The following is a 22,124-nucleotide window of genomic DNA, read 5'->3' as shown; positions in this document are numbered from 1 at the left end:
CACCTTGGACAGCAACATAGCTTCAATGTCCCACCTTAGAGATCCAATGGAAACCACTATTCTCAGGATTTGGACAAGAAAAAAATACTACAGAGAAAACAAGTTATTTTGAACTTCCATGTTTCTAACTAAAGCACTTATTATACCGTCATTTTTTTCTAACACTCTGCCTCTAGAAGAAATGGGTTTCAGAGGTTAAGGAATAGTGGGGTTTGAGAATGAGGCTTAGAGCAGAGATTTATCATTTTAAAAACTAATAAATTTCTTCTACACTCTGGCCCAAGGTCCTTTGGGAAGTATGATAGATATAAAATATTTTGGCTTTGTAGCCACAGGACATTGCCAATTTTCATCTCTATCAATTACTGCCTGTGTCATCTGACCACATTTATTGACTACTCTGAGCCCCAACTTCCATATCTGTTGAATGAAGGAGTTGGATTGGATGACCTTTAAGGTACTTTGTAGCTCTAGATGTATAACCATATGGTCCTACAGGGGCTGGCTTGGAATCAGAGAATCTGGGATTGAATATTGGGTCTTTCACAAGTCTACTGTGGTACCTCTGTTGAGAGTATGTACTAATTCAGGGAAGAGAAATATTCAGTTGCAAAGATTTGCTGCCTTTTCCAGAATTAGCCAGAAAATTAAACGGAAGCCCCAATCCACTAAGCATTTTGGTTTATTAATATGTGACTTTAATTAAATTAAAAAATACATATTTACAGCTGAATTAATCATCTTAACATCTCAAGGTGTGTTGTTAAGTTGAATATACCTCAATCAACAATAAGAAACAATTATCATTATTCCATTAGATAGTCCCACTAGGACATGGGCCCTCCATTGCCAAATGATTGGTGGTGGAAGTATCCCTGAGCCCTACACCACTCTAACCCTTGGACCCTTTACTCTCTTGGGAGGGAAATATCTGTCCTGCCATTATTCTCCAAGGTCATTGACACTACCATTTGCCCTCCTGCTTTCCCTGCCTGAATACAAGCTGCTCTTATTATCTGCTGGGGACTGAACATGAACCTGAGCAGCCATCATACTTTAGCTCCTCAGTTAGAGTATGAGCATTTTGAGAGCATTAGATTTCTGCTTTCTATGTGTATCTCCGGTGCTTGGCACATAGTAAGAACCTAATGAATGTTTTCCCCATCTATTGCATCTTATCTCTTAGGCATGTGTGTGTGTGTATGAGTTGGTACATATGTTTTTTCCCCTATTAGAATATATAGTCCTTGGAGGCAAGAACTGTTTTTAATTTTTCTTTGAAACCTCAGCACTTATCACAATGTCCAAAACATGATAAGGGCTTACTAAATGCATACCCATTCACTTACACTGTAATAACTTACATTCTTATATGCTTTCAGGTTTCCAAACTATTCTATGTAGATCATCTCATTTGAATCTGACAACAGCCTTGACTTTCTAGTGCCTTTCCTCTGCTAACTTGAGCTAATTTATCCTGTTGATATCTCTTGATTCATAATTGTTTGCTATTGTTTCTCCTAGTAAACAGGAAGTTCCTTGAGGTCAAAGACTGATTTTTGCCTTTCTTTCTCTCTCCAGGATTTGCACACTAAGTAGGTCCTTAGGAATCTAGTAGGCATTGAATAAATGCTAGATGGTTAATGACTGACAACATCTACAAGTATAAGTAGTAATGAGATGATCAGAGATGTTATATATAAAATATGTTCACTTATAAATGGGAATAATTATTATTCTCATCCCTTAAAAAGTTCTGGGTTTACACTCCAAGAACTTGGATTAAAATCCCAGCTCTAAAACTTGCTTATCTGTGTGATATAAGTCAAGTCATTTAGCTTCTCATGACCTCAGTTTCCTTATCTACCAAATTAGGGTATTGGATTAAATGGTTTCTAATGCCTCTTTCTCTAAATCAGTCATTGATTTTACAGATTAGAAAACTAAGGCTTATAAAAGTGAATCAAATTATCCATGATCCCATAACTAGTTGACTCTAAAGGCAAACTTCAATCCCATAGGTCCTTGATTCCCAATCTAGCACAACATGCTTGTTCTTCAAATTGAGAGTGAGAGGGATAAAGACAGATAAGAAAAGAGAAAGTGGAGAGTAAGTGGAATAGACAAAAAAGAGGAAAAAAGGAAAAGAGGTAGGGTTGCAAAGGGGAGAAGAAAGAGGAAAGGATTGTGAGTCCATCTAAATGTTGAAGCATAGAGTTGGACAAGGCTCTGGGGATGATTTATGCAGTCCACGTTGCATGCCTGCCTGGGGAAACAACCCTTTCAACTCTGCATGTATTCCCATAAGGTACAATATTGGACAATTTTCTCCAACAAGAAATGTATACAAATTCCTTTCTGCTTAGAAACAATCTGGATTTTCTCCCTGTCAAATGTAAATGCTCCCTGCTTGGGTAGGGGGAAGAAAAGGTCAAGAAATGGAAGCCTAGTTACTTGTCAAGAGAACGCCTACCATTCATCCTCAAAGCCAGTCTTCTTCGGCCATACGTGACCAACTCTAGGTATTGGAAAACCAACTTCTTACTCCTTAGCAGAGTTGAACAATGCCTTTTCTAGGATCCTAATAAAGCTTAGAACAGCCTGGGTCCCTCTCCCTGGGTTTTACCAATCAGTGCTGTCCAAAGGACTAACAACTAACAACACAACCAGGGGCCTGGACATTCCTTTCTTCTGGCCTAGCAGACCCTGTTCCTCATTCTGGGTAATTTCCAAGGCTCAAGATAGATAGAATAATCATGAAGAACTCACTATTCATATACATATATCAATTTACCTGCATTTAAGCTTGGGTTAGGAGTCAAAGCATACTCATCTGGTTATCCTTCAGGAGTGAGAAACAATGTCCCCCCCCCACCACCATATTTTTGCAGTATGTGGTACTATTATTTACTGTCTACAGATTAGGGGCAAAGTAAAGTAGTGGTATCAGTGATGAGCAGATGATCTCCATGCTAGCCCTGCCTCTGCCACTTACCAGCTGTGAGTTTTTGCATTCAGTTGATAATGAACACAGTAATTACATAGTTATAGTAAGAGGAGTTATTATCTACCTGCTCCTGGACCCTAAGGACCTCAGGACTCTTCTATGTTACTTGCTGCCAAAGATTCCTTATGTCTCATCTTCCCCATGATAATATGAGCTTCTAAAGAGCAAGGACTGGTCAAGTTTCCTGTTTGCCTCTACAGTGCTTAACTTAGTACTTTGCAGATAGTAAGTATGGAAGAAGAAAGAGAAGAATGAAAAGGAGAAGGAGCAAGGGAAAGAGGAGGAGGATAATAAAGAAGAAGAAAAAGATGAGGAAGAGGGAGAATGAGGAGGAGGAAGAAGAAAAGCAGGAGGAAGAAGAGGAAGAGGAGAAGGGGTAATAAGACATAATGGCTAAAAAAGAGAGACAACTTTGGAGAGTAGCCTAAGCTGTAGTTCCACCTCTGACACATACTGACTACATGACCCTGGACAAATCACTTAAGCTCTCAATGCTATGAACATTTCAGATGAATTAGCAATCTTCACTGATGGAAAAGTACCCCCACTGGAATTTTCCAACCCCAGTGAAATCACAGAGCAATATTACCATTAATACAACTCTTACTCTTCCTAAATACCATTTGATGGTATTCTTGATCCACTATCTGGCTGCTGTTCGTTCCTATGAATATTAATTCAATGAATCATTGGGCAAGTGACTACAACAACTTATTTTTGTAGTTGAATAAAAGTATTGTGATGTGGGCTCATCCTGTGCAAATGACACTTAAAGCATCTTTGAAACAACTCTAGAAGCAAGCAAGAAGCCTAGGAAGATGTTCTTCCTTCCACTCCCACATGGTTTTGATTTCTTCGCCTATATATAGATATTTTGAGAGTTTTTCATTCCATGTAGGTCAGAGGTTATTAGTTTTCTATATGGTGATAGTTATCAAAAACATTAAAAAAACATTCTTAAATTTTAAGGAGGTTATTGTTAGGTTTGAGCAACTGTTGAAAACAATTTGATCTGTCAAGATACCCCCATTGTTCTTTGTTTTATTTCTTGAATGATTGAAGATACTTTGGGGTTTGGATTTTAATTTCTTTTCATCTTATGAAAGAGAATAGGCTTCTTTTGGTATATAATTCTAGGTGATCAATCAGTTCTACATTTTACAATCTATAGATATAATGCACATTTTCAACAATTTCCTTACAAAAATTTGGGTTCCTTAAAGATGACCTTTATATAATTTCTGGTAGCAATGGCCTGGTATTGTACGCTCTTTGTTTCTGAAATGAAATCTACATGGCCAAGTCATTTATTTGTTATATCTATGTTGACATATTGCTGGATGAGTTCATTTGGATACAGCCAACAGCATGTCAGCCATGGCTAAATGGCATGGAAATCTTTCATACACAGGAATGTAGTAAGATAAATCAAAAGTGTGTAGGGCCATGATAAAGTTCATACCATCCCTAGTGCCCTTAGCCTGCCTTTACAAAGTAGGCACTCAACAAAGTCTTGTTCCTATTCCACTCCTTGTCCCTTTTGCTATTAAAAAATCCAGATCAACCAAAAGTATTCCACTATATGCAGATTTGGTTAAATATGATATGTCTGAGAAAAGTGCTGAAACAGTAAAACATACTGATTGGGTCACAAAGAATAAAGGCATAGTAAAATCTGGGCAAGGTTGGGAAGGTAAGATGGGATTCTCAAGAGAGCTCTTGTGCCAAAGGGCTTCATTGTAAGATCCTTGAAGGCAGGCCTAGTTTTTGTTTTTGGTATTTCCAGTGTATTGTAGTTACCTGTCTCCTAGTAGGAACTTAATACATGTTTATTGATTGATTGAGCAACATGATGGGACTGGATGCTAACATTTTATACCATTGATAGGTCTTCTTGGGAACCACAACATTCAACTCTGGGTCATTTCTCATGAGGTCTGAGGGTAGGAGTCACATACTGACCTGTTCCTCCATGGTAAATCACACTCACACAGTGAGTTCACAACCCATAAATTGCAAGGTTGGAGCTATATACATATTGCCGTCTTCTTTGATGCCAGAAGCCTGGAATACCCTTCTTCCACATGTATTTGCCTTTAATGCCTAGATATTAGAGGGACTAAATTCATCATCATTGTCAAAACATCTGCTTTAGTCATGGATCATCTGCCATTACCCATGCCAGTTTTCATGTTTTGTAGCATCTTGTGGCTCTGGATTGCATGGATTTGAGAGGGAACCCAACTTCGGATGGTTTATCTTCACTAACCAACACACTTGCTGTGTGCTCATTATTCTCTAGCCTCAAAGTCTCTATCATTCAGAGAGTCTTCTAACCAGGCCAGAGTTCAAAGAATAAATAGTCTCTGACTACAGATTGAATAGAGCCCACGGAGGACTCATTTTTCCTCAGGAATAATTGTATTTGGGATAGATAACATCAGCGTTTAATTCATAACTATTCATTAGGCAGCTATTATGTACCAGGCCCTCCGCTTGGTGCCAGTAAGTCAAACCAGTCTTTACTTTCAAAGGGTTCATGTTCTATTGGAGCTCTATAGCACACACATTGGCTAATCTACAGAGTGCTTCTTTGATCTGGGCTGGACTTGTTATTCATCAAAGCAGCTCAAGCATGACAGAAGTGCTCCTGGGTCTCCATAGGCTCTCAAGGTCCCAGTTGTGCCCTCTTTTTATGCAGGGGTTTTGGACCAGATTCAGCCTGAGCGGAGCTTGCCTTATCTCCTACTCTTTATACCTTTAAGACCCCACCCTGGTACTCTGGAGAGAAATTGCTTAAGTCTTAGATGTATAGAGTTTCACAAAGAGAAGTCAGAGAGATAAACAATTGAGAATATGAAGGAGGAATGTAACAGGGAATGTATTCCTCCTCATTAGAAGACAACTAAACAGGCAACACTCATCAGTATGGATGAAACAAGTCAATTAAACACAGTTTAGTCATTCAGCTTATAACCACATCTCCATTCCATTAGAAGAGGCAGATTCTTCATATCATTAGAGCATGAAGCTTACAACACTGCTAATGAGCCATTTTAGAATTCACATCAGCTGAGCATTATCTTGACGACTCTTCTGATGAAACAGCAAGGTTTGGTCCTGCCCTCTTACTAATGGCCCAAGTCTCCAAAAATATGGAAAAATGACCAGTTAATCCCTCCCTCCCATACCTACTGCCCCATGCAGTGCTGACACTTGTCTCTGAATTCTAGTGGAAACTCTAGACCTTTAAAATTCACAAAGATACCTCCAGGTCTGGACACAGCCACTTTGAAATGCTAATTCAAGTAAGATGAGGAAAGAACACATGGAATGGGCAAAGACAGTCAGGGGACTCACTCGCTGCACTAGATGGCATATGGGTAATGTTACCACAAAAATTAGAGAGAAGAGTCATCCTTAATCAGAAGATGCCTTGCTGACAATACAGGAGAGCTAACGGCCCATGGAAGCTTTTCTACATCCTACTCAAACTCCAGATCCTTTCAGTGATAGGGCAAAGCTTGCTTTCTTCATGCAGGTTACCACCTGATCTACAATGTAGAATCTTAGGAGCATTAGTTACCTCGGTCCTAGACCAGTGGGAGGTTTAATGAATTGTCCAGAATCATGAAGTGAATATGTGTTGAAGGCCAGCTTTGTACCCAGGGCCTCTTGATTTTGAGACTTGTTCTCTCTGTGGCATAACATAACTGTAAAGAATATGCAAAGTAATTTTAAAAGGAAAAGTCCCATAGGACTTGGGCTCTGCTTGGAAGGAATGTAGGGTTCTAGGGGTAAGGTGAAGATGGAGTGTTTTCCTGGCAGAGAGAGCAGTCTGTGCAGAGGGAAGGTGATGAGAGAGAGAATGACATGTATGGAGCAGAGCAACAGAGGCCTGTTTGGCTGGAACAGTTAGATGGAATGATAGTGCAAAGGCAAGTGAAAGCCAGCTGTGGGGGGGGTGGGGAGCTCTAATTGATATGGCCCATCCAGGGCCCTCAGAGACAAAGATAAAAACAGAATAGTTCTTGCCCTCCAGGACCTTCCATTCACTTGGTTGGAGAGGGAGTTCGGTAGGGAGAGAAACTCCAGATCCATCCCGTGCCTTCATGACAACATTTTGGCAATTGTGAGAAACAACTAAAGGAAGGAACATCTAAGCATTAATTTAGTAGTTGGGGCCCTGGAAAGTGGTGCACAATTCACATTTGCTTAAGTTGCATCTTGTTTTGAGTGTGCCAGAGGAGGGAGTGGTGCTGTGGATGTGATAGAAAGCACAGTAACCGGAACATCATCCTCACCAGCATATTAAAGACTGAGACACTTGAGGGGACCTCATTGGTCCTACAATCCAGTCTTGTGGATATGATAGAAAGCACGATAACCAGAACATCATCCTCACCATCATATCAAAGACAGAGAGGCTTGAGGGGACCTCATTGGTCCTACAATCCAGTCTTGTGGATATGATAGAAAGCACGATAACCGGAACATCATCCTCACCATCATATCAAAGACAGAGAGGCTTGAGGGGACCTCATAGGTCCTACAATCCAGAGTCTTCACTTTACAGAAGAGACATAAACTTGGGCCTAGAGCACTGAAGGAATTTGGTTGATTTTTTACAGGAGTCAGAGGAGAGAGAATTCAAGCCCCTTTCCTTTGACTACACATTCAGTTACTCTTCCACCATAAGATATCTTCATCATGAGTCCCTAAGTTTAAAAATTCCCTGGAAAATGGGAGGACTGTTACATAGGAGAAATTTTGTACAGTGTTAATGTGAGGAATATTCTCTGTATACCTTCAAACCCATTTTAAAGTCCTCTGAAGGAATGCCTCAGCCCATCCATTATTAGGATAGGACATAGCCCTTACTCATTGCCACACACCTTTTGTGATTCACCCAAAACCTTGGGAGAAAAACTTCGATGCCTGGATATCTTTGAAAATCATTGACCATGGGGGGAGGGCAGCTTAGTGGATTGAGAGTGGGCCTAGAGATGGGGAGTACTGGGTTCAAATCTGACCTCAAACACTTCCTAGCTTCATGACCCTGGGCAACTCACTCCACCCCCATTGCCTAGTCCTTACCACTCTTTTGCCTTGGAACCAATATGCATTGTTGATACTAAGAAGGAAGGAAAGGGTTTTTAAAAAAAGAGATTCAATGACTGTGATTGTGATACTACTTTGGCTTTTCCCCACAAAAGTGACCCCCAGATTACCTTTCATAGTCTAAAGTTGGTATTAATCAGTTACTTGGTTCTGACTCCATTCTAAGAAGGAATTTTCTCCCCTTTTTATTTTATTAACTGTATATTATTGATACATTTCTAACAAGACATAAGATACAAAACTTTTGTGAGTGGGTTTTCATGTATATATTTTATATTTTCTTCATTGCTATTTTTTCTGCTGTATATCCACATCCCTCTGAATCATCTTTTATAGCAAAGAAAAGAGAAAAAAACAAGTGTAGAAAAAGCATTAGCAGGTGAAGGAATACTAACATTTTTTGGCTTAGTCGTATGCCTCCAACATCCTTCCCTGCCACCCTTCAACGAAATGGAAGAGATGTGTTCCTGTATCTCCTCTTGGAAGCCAAGCTTGGTCATAAGAAATTGATTCCATTTTGTTTTACTTGTTTTGTTTGTTAGTCTTTCCATTTCCATTTTTGATCATTGTGTGTATTGTTTCCTTGACTCTGTTTGGCTATACATATTTTGATGTAGATAGGACAATTGGAAAAAAAAAACAACTTAACTCCCTTTTTCCCCTTTTATTTCCTTTTTTACCAACACTGAAGTTGTTTTATTAAACTTTTAAAAGGAGTGGAGAGGTGCAGATTGGAGGATGATACCTTGCTGCCCCTATTGGTAATAAAGCTCCAAGTTCATTTCAACATGGATCTCATAGTCCCCCCAGGGTGATGTGGTCCTTGAAGATTGTGCTACCCTATCTAGCAGTAGAGTCTGGGTGATAGGGTTTGGACATTTTCATCACTTTCTTTGAATTGTTCCAAATTGCTTTCCATAACAGCTTCACCAATTTACAGCTCCACTAAGAGTGAACTTTGGTTGTCCTATCTTTCTATAAGCTCTTCAACATTGATTATTCCCACATTTTGTCATTTCTTTCAGATTTTTGGATGTGATGAGGAATTTCAGGATTCTTCTGGTTTTCAATTTTCTCATTATTAGTTAATTAGAGATTTCTTTCATATGTTTGTTAATAGTTTGCCATTCTTATTTGGAGAACATTTTATTCATAACCACTGACAATTTGTGTATTAGGAAATATGTATTTTTGTTACCTGCCTATCATTCTATCATCCACCATTTATTAAATTAACTTTCTGTGTTCCAGGCACTGTTAGGCATTGGAGATACTAATGCAAATACAATTCAATTTTCTTTATTCCTGAAGAATTTACGTTCTAGTAAGAGAGAAAATAAGGTCATATATTGGTTTATACCAGATTATATAAAGAGAATAAATTTAAATTAATGCATAATTATTATCAGACACATATTGATTTTTGCAAACCTCTTCCACCACCACCAAAAAAAAGATACAACTCTTTCTCTTCTAATCATGGTTCTTTATTTGATTGAAAGTTGTACAATTTTATGTGATCAAAATCATCTATTCTGTCTTTTGTCATCACCTCTATCATTTGTTTGATTAAGAATCCTTCTCACCACTTCAGAAATAGCTGGGCAAGATATCTGATTACATTCTCTTCTAATTTTTTAAAAGAATGTTATGAAATGGTATGAAATTTAATATCCACTTTGAGTTTATTGGTAATCTGGTATAAAACTTGACTCAGATTTTTCGAAATATGTAAAATAAATAATGTCAGTGCTCAGAATGTCAGACATTCTCTTTCCAGCTCAAAAAATCTTCACTCCAGTCAGTAGACCCCCAACTAGAGGATAAGCCCAGAGCAGAAAACCAGATGCTTTTGCAACTGTTCATGTGGAGAATGGGAGTAGTAGCTCCCTCTCCTCTGTGTTTTTCCCATCCATGGCAGAATTTCCCAGAGGATTGTATGTGATCTGCTGGTGTGATACATGAACTTGCAAAGTCACAGCTGGTTGCCCTTGGGGCCTTATAGACTTTACACTCAGATATAGATTTTACTTAATAGAGGCAAGAGCTTTAATCAACCAATCAATCAGTCATGATTTATTAAGTATCTATTCTTTGTCAAATCTTGGGCTAGGAAATGGGATTACAAAAAACAAAAAGGAAATGATCCTTTCATTCAAGATGCTCCCATTCTATTGGTGGAAATAGAAACCACATGCCCATAAATTACTCTATAGAAAACATAATCAAAGTCCATTTTTTTTGTTGTTGGCAAGGGGCATTTGTGGGGGAGAATAAGGAAACATTTTACAATTAAGAGGGGATTTGTTGAAGGGGCAGGGCTAAGATGGTGGAGTGGCAGGAAGGAGCATGGTAGGTTCTCCTTCACAAACTCCTCCAAGCAGATATAGAAAATGTACTATTTCAAATCCTGATAAGAAAATCCAGAAACTGTCACAGTCATTTATCCAGCCAAGTTGGACATAGGCAAATAGGGGAATGGGGATGAAGCTAGGGTAGAAGCATACTAGACAGAGCACTTCAGTGCCCAGGAAGAGGCTTGGCACTAGTGTAAAATGGGATCCCAATATATCATTCTGGGATTCCACCAGACCCAAAGCAGTGCACCATGTCAGCTAACTGTGCCAATTGGTAGTTATTTTTTGACCCACTACCCAATTCTGTATCACAAATCTAAAGCAGAAGGGAACAGGGGACTGGCATTCCTGGGGATGGAAGTTGTAGGTGGTGTATTGAGATAAAAGAAAGCTCAGAAGCCAACAATAAGCAGTAGGGTGGCTCAGATTCCAAGCTCAGAATAACCTGTGATTTCTATCATGTAGTCTAGCCTTCATAGGGAGAACCAAAGGAGGAATCCCAGAACAAAGAGGATTCAACAGTTTTCAAGCTGGCCGATAAGAGTGGAGAGTCTACTCAGCAGCTGTCTACTCTTGCACAGATCCAAACCCATGTGAGAAACTTGCAACACTCAGGCAAAGGGAACAGCAAATAAACTTTTCCACGGATTGAACTACTTTGGAACCTTTGAAATAAGTCAGGAGCTCAGTCTATGCTTGAAATCCTTAAATAAAATATTACTCAATATGCCACAAGAAAGCAATACCAGGATCAACCCAAACCTCGCCTCTTTAAGTGTGACAAGTCCCAGCCCTAACATCAAGTATGAAAGTAGATTGCAAGAATGGGCAAACAAACAACAACAAATAACCCCACACCCTGAGTTATTATGGTGTCAGAGATATTTAAGACAAATGCAAATGAAGACAATGACTGCAAAACATCTACAATGTTTCAGAGAAAAATACAATTCAGGCACAAATTTGACTAGAATTCCTAGAAGAGATGCAGCAAGAGTTTTTCAAGGAGTTTTTTTTTTTTAATAAATGGAATGCGAGTACTTGAGGAAAAATGGAAAATAAAGAACTATATAAGAAAGAACTGGAAGGGGAATTGATAGCTTGGCAAAAGAGGTATAAAGCCTTGGCCAAGCAATAAACTCTGAAATTTTAATGGATTGAATAGAAACCATTTGTTTTGTAAGGCAACAAGAAATACTAAAAGAAAGTCAAGAAGCTGAAAAATATAGAAGGCAATGTAATATATAATACTAAAAACAATTGTCCTAGAAAAAATATCACTGGACTATATGAACACCACATCTCAAATAGAAAAGAGACTAGAAATCATAATTCAAGATTTTTTTAATTGCTAAGTTCTCTTAGAACCAGAAGGCAAAGTATAAATAGAAAGAATACATTGGACACCCCCCAAAAGAAACTCCAAAATGAAAACTCCAAGAAATGCCATGGTCAAAATCCATAATTTCCAGGTCAAAGGAAATATACCACAAGTAGCTAGAAAGAAATAATTCAAGTTTCAAGAAGCCATAATAATGATCAAACATGATTTAATGACCAACACCCACAAAAAAGTATAAAACTTTGAATATGATATTCCAAAAAGAAAAAGAGAGGGACTTACAGTAAAGAATAACAACTAAAAAACTGAGTAAAATACTACAGGAGGAAAATATGCATCTTCTAAGCATTCTTGGACAGCAAGATTGCATAGTAGATAGAGCCCCAGGCCTGAAATCAAACAGAGTTCTCTTTTTGAGTTCAAATCTGACTTCAGACAGTTACTAGTTATTTGGCCCTGGGCAAGTCACTTTACCCTGTTTGCCTCAAATTCTCATCTACAACATAATCTGGAGAAGGAAATGGAAAAGCATTCTAGTACCTCTGCCAAAAAACTCCCAGTGAGGCCACAGAGAGATAGATATATGGCTATAAATGGCTAAATAAAAAGCAAACATTTCTAATGAAAAGACTAGAAGTGAAATGAAACTGAAGTTCAAACATGGGTGAAGAAAACATAAAAATGTCAACATGAATGGTCAATGATAAAGAATTAAGCAAATGAAAAGAGCTTGCATATAAATATGGGAAGATAATATATGCACCCCCTCTTAAAGCCATCATCATCCTCATCATCAGGGTTCATGGATATTAGACAGGACTTGGGAATCAGAGGTACATCTTCGTGATGTTAAGAAAAGAATGCAAAGAAAGTTGGGGAAATTACATAATTTGGGCACAAAATTAGACAGTTACAGAAACAAAAAATAGAGGGTGAGGGGAACAACTTGATCCTCACTCTCACCTTAATTGATCAAAAGAATACAAATTACACACATAAACAGTTGGTCACAGAAGCACATTTCATTCAGTATAGGAAGAAGTGGGAAAGGGAAGATTTTAGGGAGGGCAAATTCAGGAGAGATGAATCCTAAGACAAGCAAACTTAAAGGATATACAAAAACATTTATAGTTTTTTTTAAGTGACAAAGAATGGAAATCAAAAGGAAAAATCATAAATTAAGGAATAGATTAATGAATTGTGATATATAAATATGACAGAATACTATTGTTCTGATCAACCAGAATTCCAGAGAACTCACAATGAAACATGATACCAATGTAGAGATAGGAGGGATTCAGAATGAAGAATGAGATAATATATTTGGGGTGGGGTGCTTTGGCCAACGTGGAAATTGACTATGCATATTTATGAGTTTTGTATTTCTTTTGTTCTCACTTGAAGAGTGGAGGAGGTTAAGAAGGCCAATTTTGACTGACTGATAAAATAATATTTTAAGAGAAACAAAAAACTCAGCAAAATAAAATAAAAACCATTGAAATAAAAAGGAAAGAGGAATCATGTAGTCCCTAGACCCTGAACAAGGTTCTTAGGCTAAAAGAAGTTTTCTTGGGCAAAATTTAGCTAATAATTTTTTACAGACAAATTCAAACCACAGAGTTCTAACTAACTGGGTAAAAATGCAATTTTGATCAAGGCTATTATTAATTTGAGAGCATGTGGAATACTTCCTCTCTTAGAAAGCATCTTTTCATGCATTTCCTCAATTTGATGTGGACCTCACTCCCACTTCTCCTCCTTAAGCATGGGGTACCACAAATTCCCTTGGAACTTGCAAACAATTGACCCTTTCCAGTGGTGCCGCACTCACTGTGCATTTCTGTATTCCTCCCCAAATGTAATGCCCTCTAAACAGAGAGGAGGCCTCTCATTTCTATCTCATACTGCACAATTTTCTTTTAGCTCAGTTTCAACTGGTTACAACTTTGTTCGTGCTTGACTTATGGGGCTTCCTCCATCCCCCATCTGCATGCAGCACCTGTGGCAGAAAGACCTATGATTTTATCTTACCCCAGGTGGCAATCACCATACCAGATACCCCCTTCACTGTTTGGACTAAAGAGATGTGGTTAACTTGCTTCTCTAAAGAGCTGGTCAGATCATCACTTAATTAGAACCACGTCTCCCCACCAGGGTTTGATGAGGAGTTCTAGAGTAGCTTTGGGAAGAAGAGCTTTGGTGATGCAAGAAGAAGACCAGTCCAGGATCTTCAGTTTTGTCCCTCTAATATGTTTTCATGTGATAAAAGATTCCTCCACCATCATCCCCCTCCTAAACATACAAATACACACATGTATACTCACAGTACTTGCCTTTTTAATGTATGGATCTCCAAACTTATGAGTGCCTGTGTAGCAAAGTTTACAATAACTTATTGTTCTTTGTCCACACTCTGAGGCTGGAGGAGAAAGTACATCCAGGACTAATAAACCTGATTATTCTGCCATTCTCACTGTTGCTGGGCTACTTCCTATAAGCATGGCTTGGGATTTCTTTTCACTTAATTTGAGGGAGAAATAAGAGGAAGAGGAGGGAGGGAGAGAGACAGAAAGAGAGAAAGATAGAGAGAGAGATAGACAGACAGACAGACAGACAGACAGAGACACAGAAACAGAGGGAGGAAGGAAAAGAGAGAGAGAGACCAAGAGAGACAGAGAGGGGGAGAAAAAGAGAGAGAGAGAGAGAGAGAGAGAGAGAGAGAGAGAGAGAGAGAGAGAGAGAGAGAGAGAGAGAGATCTAATCCCTAATCCCTTTTCTCTGGTCTCGGCTTTATCTCCTACTTCACCCCAGCAAGGGTTACAGGTTGCTTCTTTTATTAATCCAGGAAAGTTGTCAGTCAGTCCCAAGATGAACTCTCAGACCATGAACAATGGCTCATCTTCTCATTTGCTTGTTCTTCTGGAACAAGACCCCATCCTAGCTGTTGTTCTTACCTCCACACACAGGAGCACCTCCTTTTTACTTAGAGACCCTAGTCACAAATGTGGGCATAAGGATTTTTAATTTCCAACCCCTTTTTGTTGGCTCTGGGTTTTGGTTCTGGTCATGTCTAGGCAAGTTCAAACACCCATACGTTGTGATGTCTCTTCCTTTTAGGCAAGTACTGGAAGTCAGTGGAGAGGTATTCAGGTGGTGCTTTAACTGGTACTGAGGAACAAGAACAAGAAGAAACAGAGACTGTCTCTGCCCTGGCCTCCTTGTCTGTGGATGTAGACCAGTGCTTTCCAAAGGAAGATAACAGGTATGAATTGAGTCCTGGGAATGCATTTAGGCCATGTGGGTTATGTCCCACTCATTTTAATATCCTTCCACTTTCCCCTCCTGCCCTTAGCCACCCTGATCTATCTTTTTCTGTCAAACCACTGAAGCTCCCAGCTCAAACAATATCATGACAAAGGTCATTCCTTCTGTGAAGCTGAGACATAGAACCTTGGACAAAGAAGTTACTGAGTGTGGATGGAAGAGTGCTAAGCCCAAGCTCAGGAAAAGACAATGGGATATTGTGGAAAGAGCCATATGGAGGCTTAATGCCCTTCCAGACTTGCTTATAATACTGAAGTACTTTTACCTCCTAGGACAATTAGCCTCTTGGGAGTTGGTAATAATAGGAATGGCAAGGAAAAAAGAGGAAGACAGAAAGAATTAGGACTAGTCTCAGAGTATAACTCACCTGTACAATGACTAAAGCCTCAAGCAGAGGAAAAACTTAGAAGGACTCCAGGTGACTGTTCTAAATGGCCCATTGAGGTATTTGATTGGGGACAGACTTTAAATGATTCCTCTATTAAAAATATGAATAATATGGAAATAGGTTTTGAACAACAATACATGTAAAACCCAGTGAAATTCCTCATCAGCTCAGGAGGGGGAGGGAAGAGGAGAGGGAAAGAACATCAATCATGTAGCCATGGAAAAATATTCTAGATAAATAAATAAATTATTAAAACAGAAAAACTAATAAATGACCCATTGAGTGGATAAAACCATACTTTATGAAAAAAAGAAAACTTCACATGAGGATGATATAATTGTGATTTAACTTTGTTTTGTAAATGATTAGGCTTTCAAAGAAAATTCATAGTGAAAAAAGAGTGCCAAGGTGAAAAAAAATTAATATTGAATGCCCTTTTAAAGCATGTGAACCAATTCATCCTTATCCTATGAATGGTGCCAGCTTCAATATTCCTTTAGAATCTTAGCTTCTTTGATAGCAGGAAGTACAAATCAAGATAATCACATGCCTTCTGTGAATGGCTTAATGACAAACTTCTTTGGTGTACACAGAAAGATCTCTTTAGTATCTTAGTGATCTTATCAGAATGGAGACTCCAGCCACAAATGCTGATCACAACTTTTGGAGTTTAGTAGGGCAACTGGGAAGCCCAATGAATGGAGCATCAGGCCTAAAGTCAGGAAAACTCATCTTCCTGAATTCCAATCTGGGCTCAGATACTTACTAGCTGTGACTCTGAGCATGACATATATAACCCGGTTTGTCTCAGTTCTTCTTCTGGAAGATGAGCTGGAGAAGGAACTGGCAAACCACTCTAGTATCTTTGCATTTGGAAAGAAAAGAAAACCCCAAAAGGGGTTACAAAGAGGCAGATCCAAAGCTGAATGACAGGATGTGCTCTGAGTTTAGCTAGTTTACTCCAAGAACAATGGCCAATCATTACTAGCCCGGTACTTGAATCCTGTTCATTTCACTTAAGCCTTGTACATTGAGACCATTTGCTGTTCCTGATGTCTTCTCCCATAGCTGATGCCCTTCTCCTCACATCCAACACTTAGAATGCCTATCTCCTTTCTAAGCTCAGCTCCAATGTCACTTTCTATATAAGACCTTTCCTGATTTCCCCAGTTCATCATCATCATATTCAACAGCAGCTGCAGCAGCAAAAAGAATTCATTCCTGAAGTGCCTACTATGTGCCAGGTCCTCTGCTAAAATGTTGGGTGTAAAAAGACAGGCAAAATCATGGTCCCTGTTCTCAAGGAATTCCAATTCTAATGAAGGAGACAACATGCAAACAATTATATGTGTCTACAAAATATATCCCGAATAACTGGAAAGCAATTCAGAGGGAAGGTCCTTGTAGGGTTTCCTTCATTTAATCAGGCTCTCTTAATTGCTAGTGTATAATACGTTGCCTGCCCACACCCAGCAGGATATAAGCTTCTTGAAAGCAAGACTTGACTTCAATTTTATCCCTGTATCGCCACTGTGAAACCCAGTGTTTGAAATGAGCTTGGGTTCCATTGACACAGCCTTTGGGAATCCAGGAAAAAGGCTCTGATCACACAGCTATCCTAGATGCAACATGCCATCTGATCCTTGAGTTACTCATATTTCCATTAGTCATAAACATTTTGCAAAAAATAAAAATAAAACGCATAGCTTGAAGGCCTCTCCCCCACCCCCACCATGGATCCACAGAGCTGTTCAAAAAAAGAAGAGAAAAGAGAATTGACTTTCTTCATCTTCATTGTTCTGAGCTCTTTGGAGTTCAATGGACTCAACATCTTGTTCTGGTCAGGAAGCAGATTAAAGACACAAGACAGGCATAGACATTTAGCAAAAGATTTCCTTGCAATGCAGCTCTTTTTTCTGATCATAAGCAGTTTCAAAGAAGAGATTAGCTCTAAAATCAAATGCCCCACATTAGCATATTGGAAGGAATCTCAGTGTGGGCAGCTCGCCCATGAGAACAAATTTATTTTAGATGAAGAAACCCCCCGCCACTCCAGCCTTGGGGTTGAACCCAAATTTCGAGTCCAAAGGCACTACAATTATCCTCATGGCCAAATCCAGTGAGTTGTCTGTCATCTGAGGGCTGTAAAACTGAGGTAAGCATAACATCTGCTAGTGCTGGAATTGAGGAGTTATAATTTAGAACTCTATTAATATAAGAAAGGAAAGCCAAATCCAAGCTTGACTGAAAGCCATTGTAATTAGTTCAGTACATTCAATTGCACAGCTTAAAATAATTAGCCATTACAAGACACATCCACAGTCGCAGGTAACCTAGAGCCTCAGTTCTGTTTGGCAGCAATGGATTCTGCACTCCCTGGGTCAGCAGTTCAATTTGCTAGCTTTTCCTAAGTGCCTATTGTGTGTCCCTCATCCAGCCCTGCTTGCTTTTCTCTCACTTAATAGAGGACTTGGCTATTGATAATTGGCTATCCAGAAATCCAATATTCAAGGCAAAAGGGTCTTCTGAAGGCAAAGGTGGGCTGATGTGGAGTGGAATAAGGTTCAGAGCTTCATGAAACGTGCTTGTAGTATATGGTTTACATTTAATAAATGTTTTGTACCTCGTTTACCTTGCCCCACACCAAGTCATTTCCATTCATCTTTTCTGGAAAGAAGGATGAAGTCATGATGGCTGGTTTTTAGGGGTGAGGAGGAAGGTTAGAGTAGGAAGAAAATCACGTACCTTGATATGTTTTCTGTAGCTCTAAGTGACTTTCTCATAAGGGGTGGGATACAAGATGGCGTGTAATAGGCAATTCCATTTCAAGCAAACTGTCTGCCCACTCATCTCAAGAGGAGAGTGGGACCCTAAAAATAGTGGAGCATAAGATTGTGAGCAATTGTATCTGGCCCATACTGAGGAGGTCATTGACTCTTTCAAATGATCCTGATGTTAAGGGTTTTCGTTCCCCGTAAAACAAGATCCATCACTTTCAAAATTAAATTAAAAAACAGAACAATTTCTGCTAAAACTGTAGCATTTAAAATTATATAGTATAATATAAGATATAAAAATAATAAATTAGGAAATTCTCTCCAGTTTTGTTGGAGGATATATTGATCTTTGGAATGACATGACTCATTTGGTTCTCAGATTTTGGGTAAAGTCATTCTTTTCTTGGCCAATACATATCAGAATCATTTTACCACTGGTGAATAAAAGATACAATGATACTTACTAAAGCCTATTGGAAATGTTTTTTCATTTATATTTTCTTTTGGGGAACAAAGAAAATGACAAGATTGTCAGCATCCATTGCCACAGAGTGAGAAAACCAAAATATAAAATGTTTACATGGTCAAAGGATCATTTGGAATGATGAAGAGCTATGAAAATCACAGTTTGAGAGTATGATTATTGAGTAGGAAAGGAAAATGGGAATAGAAAATGCAGAAGGCTACAGCAAGGCTCACCATGGTGTTCACAAAAACTAATCATCTGAAGATACAGTGTTCCATACCCATAATACCCCACCTTTGAAGAGAAAAGAAGGGTCCCAGATAAGATTCTTGGGTTCCATGAACTTCCACTTACAAAGTCATTTAAATAGATGTTTAAAGTCTTATGAGACACATCTGCTTAGCTATTGCTTGCAAGCATAATAATGAAATAATCTTTGTTAAAGGCAGTATAAAATTAACTGATTTGAGTTAAACACTATTCTACCTTCTTCTCTGTAAAATCAATGCTATACTATAATTTATTCCTGGAAGCTGAGGCACATGAATCGGGAAAACCAAGGTGAGCTCTAAGTTTCTGAAAGTAAAGATTCAGATTGTTCCACCCCTAGGTTCCTTGACTTTGTTTGTTTAAATCAAGTTGAAAATGCAGTAAGATGTTATCAATATACTAAAATCTGGCTTAGAAAGGTTAGTGTTGGTTTCAGTGAGGATGATGCTTAATCATTCTTAGTGAGTCATGTATGAGGATTTAGTCATTAAACTATGTATTGAAGAGACATTTCCCAAGGGGAAAAGTTTAAGGGTTTATATAAAAAAGGAATATTAGAAAAATGTTATTCTAGACCAAGATAGGTTGTTCTCAGAAGAAATTATCTTGTCTGTGTGTCCAAAAGAAGCAAAACATGCTAGGGATAATTTCAAGGGAACACAGAAAAAAAGTAAGAGAATGAGACATGAATCATGGTTCTTGAATTTGTTACTTTTATAATTTGGGCCAAGTCACTTATGTATTTGGGTCTCAATTTCCTCATCTACAATGATGAGCTGGACTAAATTACCTCTAAATCAACAATAATCCTTTCAGCTCCAAATTGATAATCCTTACAATCACCCTACCTCTTCCTGTTCTGAATTGTAGATAGAGACGTGCTCATAAGATCCAGAGCCATTATTTGTTTTTCATTTTAATTATGTTTTGTTTCCTAAATCACCTTCATTTTCTAATTTGCCTCATCATTCCCACCCTTAAACTGTTTCTTTATTATAATAATGGATCAAATGAGAGGGAAAAAGCAGTTCACTGTATCTAATTGACATCCCTCAAACCTTTCAGTAACAGCAATATTCTACATACTAAGTGCTACCTCTCTGTAAATAAGAATTGGAGTGCATTCTTATGTATGTTTCATGAACTGTGCTCAACTTGCTTATTATTATTACACAACATTCAGGATGTTTTTGTTCATTTTCATTATTATTGCCTTTGTGTTTAGTGTCTTCCTTATTCTGTTTACTTCTCATCAGTTCATATGTTTCCCCCATAAATTTCTGTATGCCTTATATTCACCAATTCTTATTCTTCAATAATATCCCATTATATTCAAATACCACAAAATGTTTATTGGTTCCCTAATTGATGAGCAATGGGAAAATTCTAGAATAAATAATTAAGGATATTATTGTTGAATATCCAGAAGGGGAAACATTAATTATAAAGACACAGCATACTAAGAATATTATTAAAATGCTAAGCATATTGTTTACTTTGAGTTTAACTGGGCTTTTGATAAAATATCTCATTTTGAGTAGATAAAGAAATGTGGCTTAGACAATAATTAATTCAGGTGCTTTTGGACTTGGTTTTATGGCAAGATTCATAATAGTTCTTAATAATTCAATGTCAACTTGGCAGGAGGTCTCCAGTGGTGTAACCCAGGAATTTGTGCCTGGCTATTTAATATTTTTTTCAATTATTTGGATATAGGCCTAGATCATATACTAATGAAATTTGTTGACACAAAGCTGGAAGGAATAGAAAACATATTGAAAAATGGGCTGGATCCAAAAGGATCTTGATAGACTTGAGCATTAAGCTCAATCTAATAAGATGTCCCCATTTGTTAAGTGGCCAAAGTATACAGATAGTTTGGAGAGGAAGGAATCCAAGCTCTCAATAGCCATAAGAAAAAAAATCTAAATCACTAATAATGAGAAAAGTGAAAATCAAAACAACTCAGAGTTTCTACTTCACACTCATAAGACTGGATTAGAGGGGGGAAAAGGAAAATGACAAGTGCTGGAGGAAATATGGGAAAACAGCAACTACAGCAATTCTTCAAGGCTACTTATGCCTCCAAAGTCTTAAAACTGTTCACGTGCTTTAACTTAGTAGTACCACTACTGGGTCTGTACACCAAAAGAAAAATCAAAAAAAGAGAGAAAGTATCCATATATACAAAAAAATGTGGAGCAGTTCTTTATCTGTTGGCAAAAAGAATTAGAAACTTAAGAGGACCTCATCAATTGTAGAATGGTTGAATGAGTTACAAGATCTGTATGAGATGGAATACTATTTTGCTATAAGAAATAAAGAAGTGATTGATTTCTGAGAATCCTGAGAAGATCATTATAAACTGAGGCAGAATGAAGTGAGAAGAACCAAAAGAACAATATATACAGCAGCAATAGCATAAAGACAAACAATTTTGAAAGACTTCAGAAGTCTGATCAACACAATGGCCACCACAATTCCAAAAGACTGAAACTGATAAACTTTCAAGTTCATATTGACTTTTTTTTCCATTTTTTAATTGTTATAAACAACATACTTCCTTATTGGTCATTGTTGTAAAATCAAAATCATGCATAACCAAAACCCACAAATAAAACCAAAGATATCCTGATGTGAAAATCAAACTATTGGAACAGAGAATGATCTATTGGAGGTGGATAGCAATCCCTGTCATAAGTCTTTTAAGATTGTCCCAGATGCTTGTATTGCTGAGAGTAGTCAAGTTTTCATAGATTATCACAATCTAATATTGCTGTGATTGTGTACAATGTTCTTCTGCCAATTCTGCTTCTTTCATTCTGCATCAGTTCACACAGATCTTTCCAGCTTTTTATTAAATCATTGTGCTTATCATTTCTTATAGCACAATAGTATTCCATTAACAACACATAGCACAATTTGTTCAGCCATTCCCCAATATATAGATATCTCCTCAATTTCCAATTCTTGGCCACCACAAAAAGAGCATCTATAAATATTTTGTACAAGTAAGTCCTTTCCCCCTTTTTATGATCTCTTTGGGATATAGCACAGTAGTGGTATTACCAG

The 22,124-nt window shown here is 38.1% G+C and overlaps 1 protein-coding gene across 9 annotated transcripts in view; it reads left to right on the top strand.

The window, feature by feature from the left end:
• The window catches only part of HDAC9 (histone deacetylase 9), a 777,497-nt gene that overhangs the window by 736,975 nt on the left and 18,398 nt on the right, over positions 1-22,124 (top strand). For all 9 annotated transcript variants that reach the window (XM_056800543.1, XM_007505411.3, XM_056800542.1 and 6 more), the window contains one exon: positions 14,945-15,089. In XM_056800543.1, coding sequence (XP_056656521.1) covers positions 14,945-15,089 — 145 coding nt within the window. The remainder of the gene's footprint in view (positions 1-14,944; positions 15,090-22,124) is intronic.

Source organism: Monodelphis domestica, chromosome 5, assembly GCF_027887165.1.
Source record: "Monodelphis domestica isolate mMonDom1 chromosome 5, mMonDom1.pri, whole genome shotgun sequence".
NCBI lineage: Eukaryota > Metazoa > Chordata > Mammalia > Didelphimorphia > Didelphidae > Monodelphis > Monodelphis domestica.
Note: the sequence above shows the minus strand (reverse complement) of the source record. Positions and strands in the feature narration are given on the sequence as shown.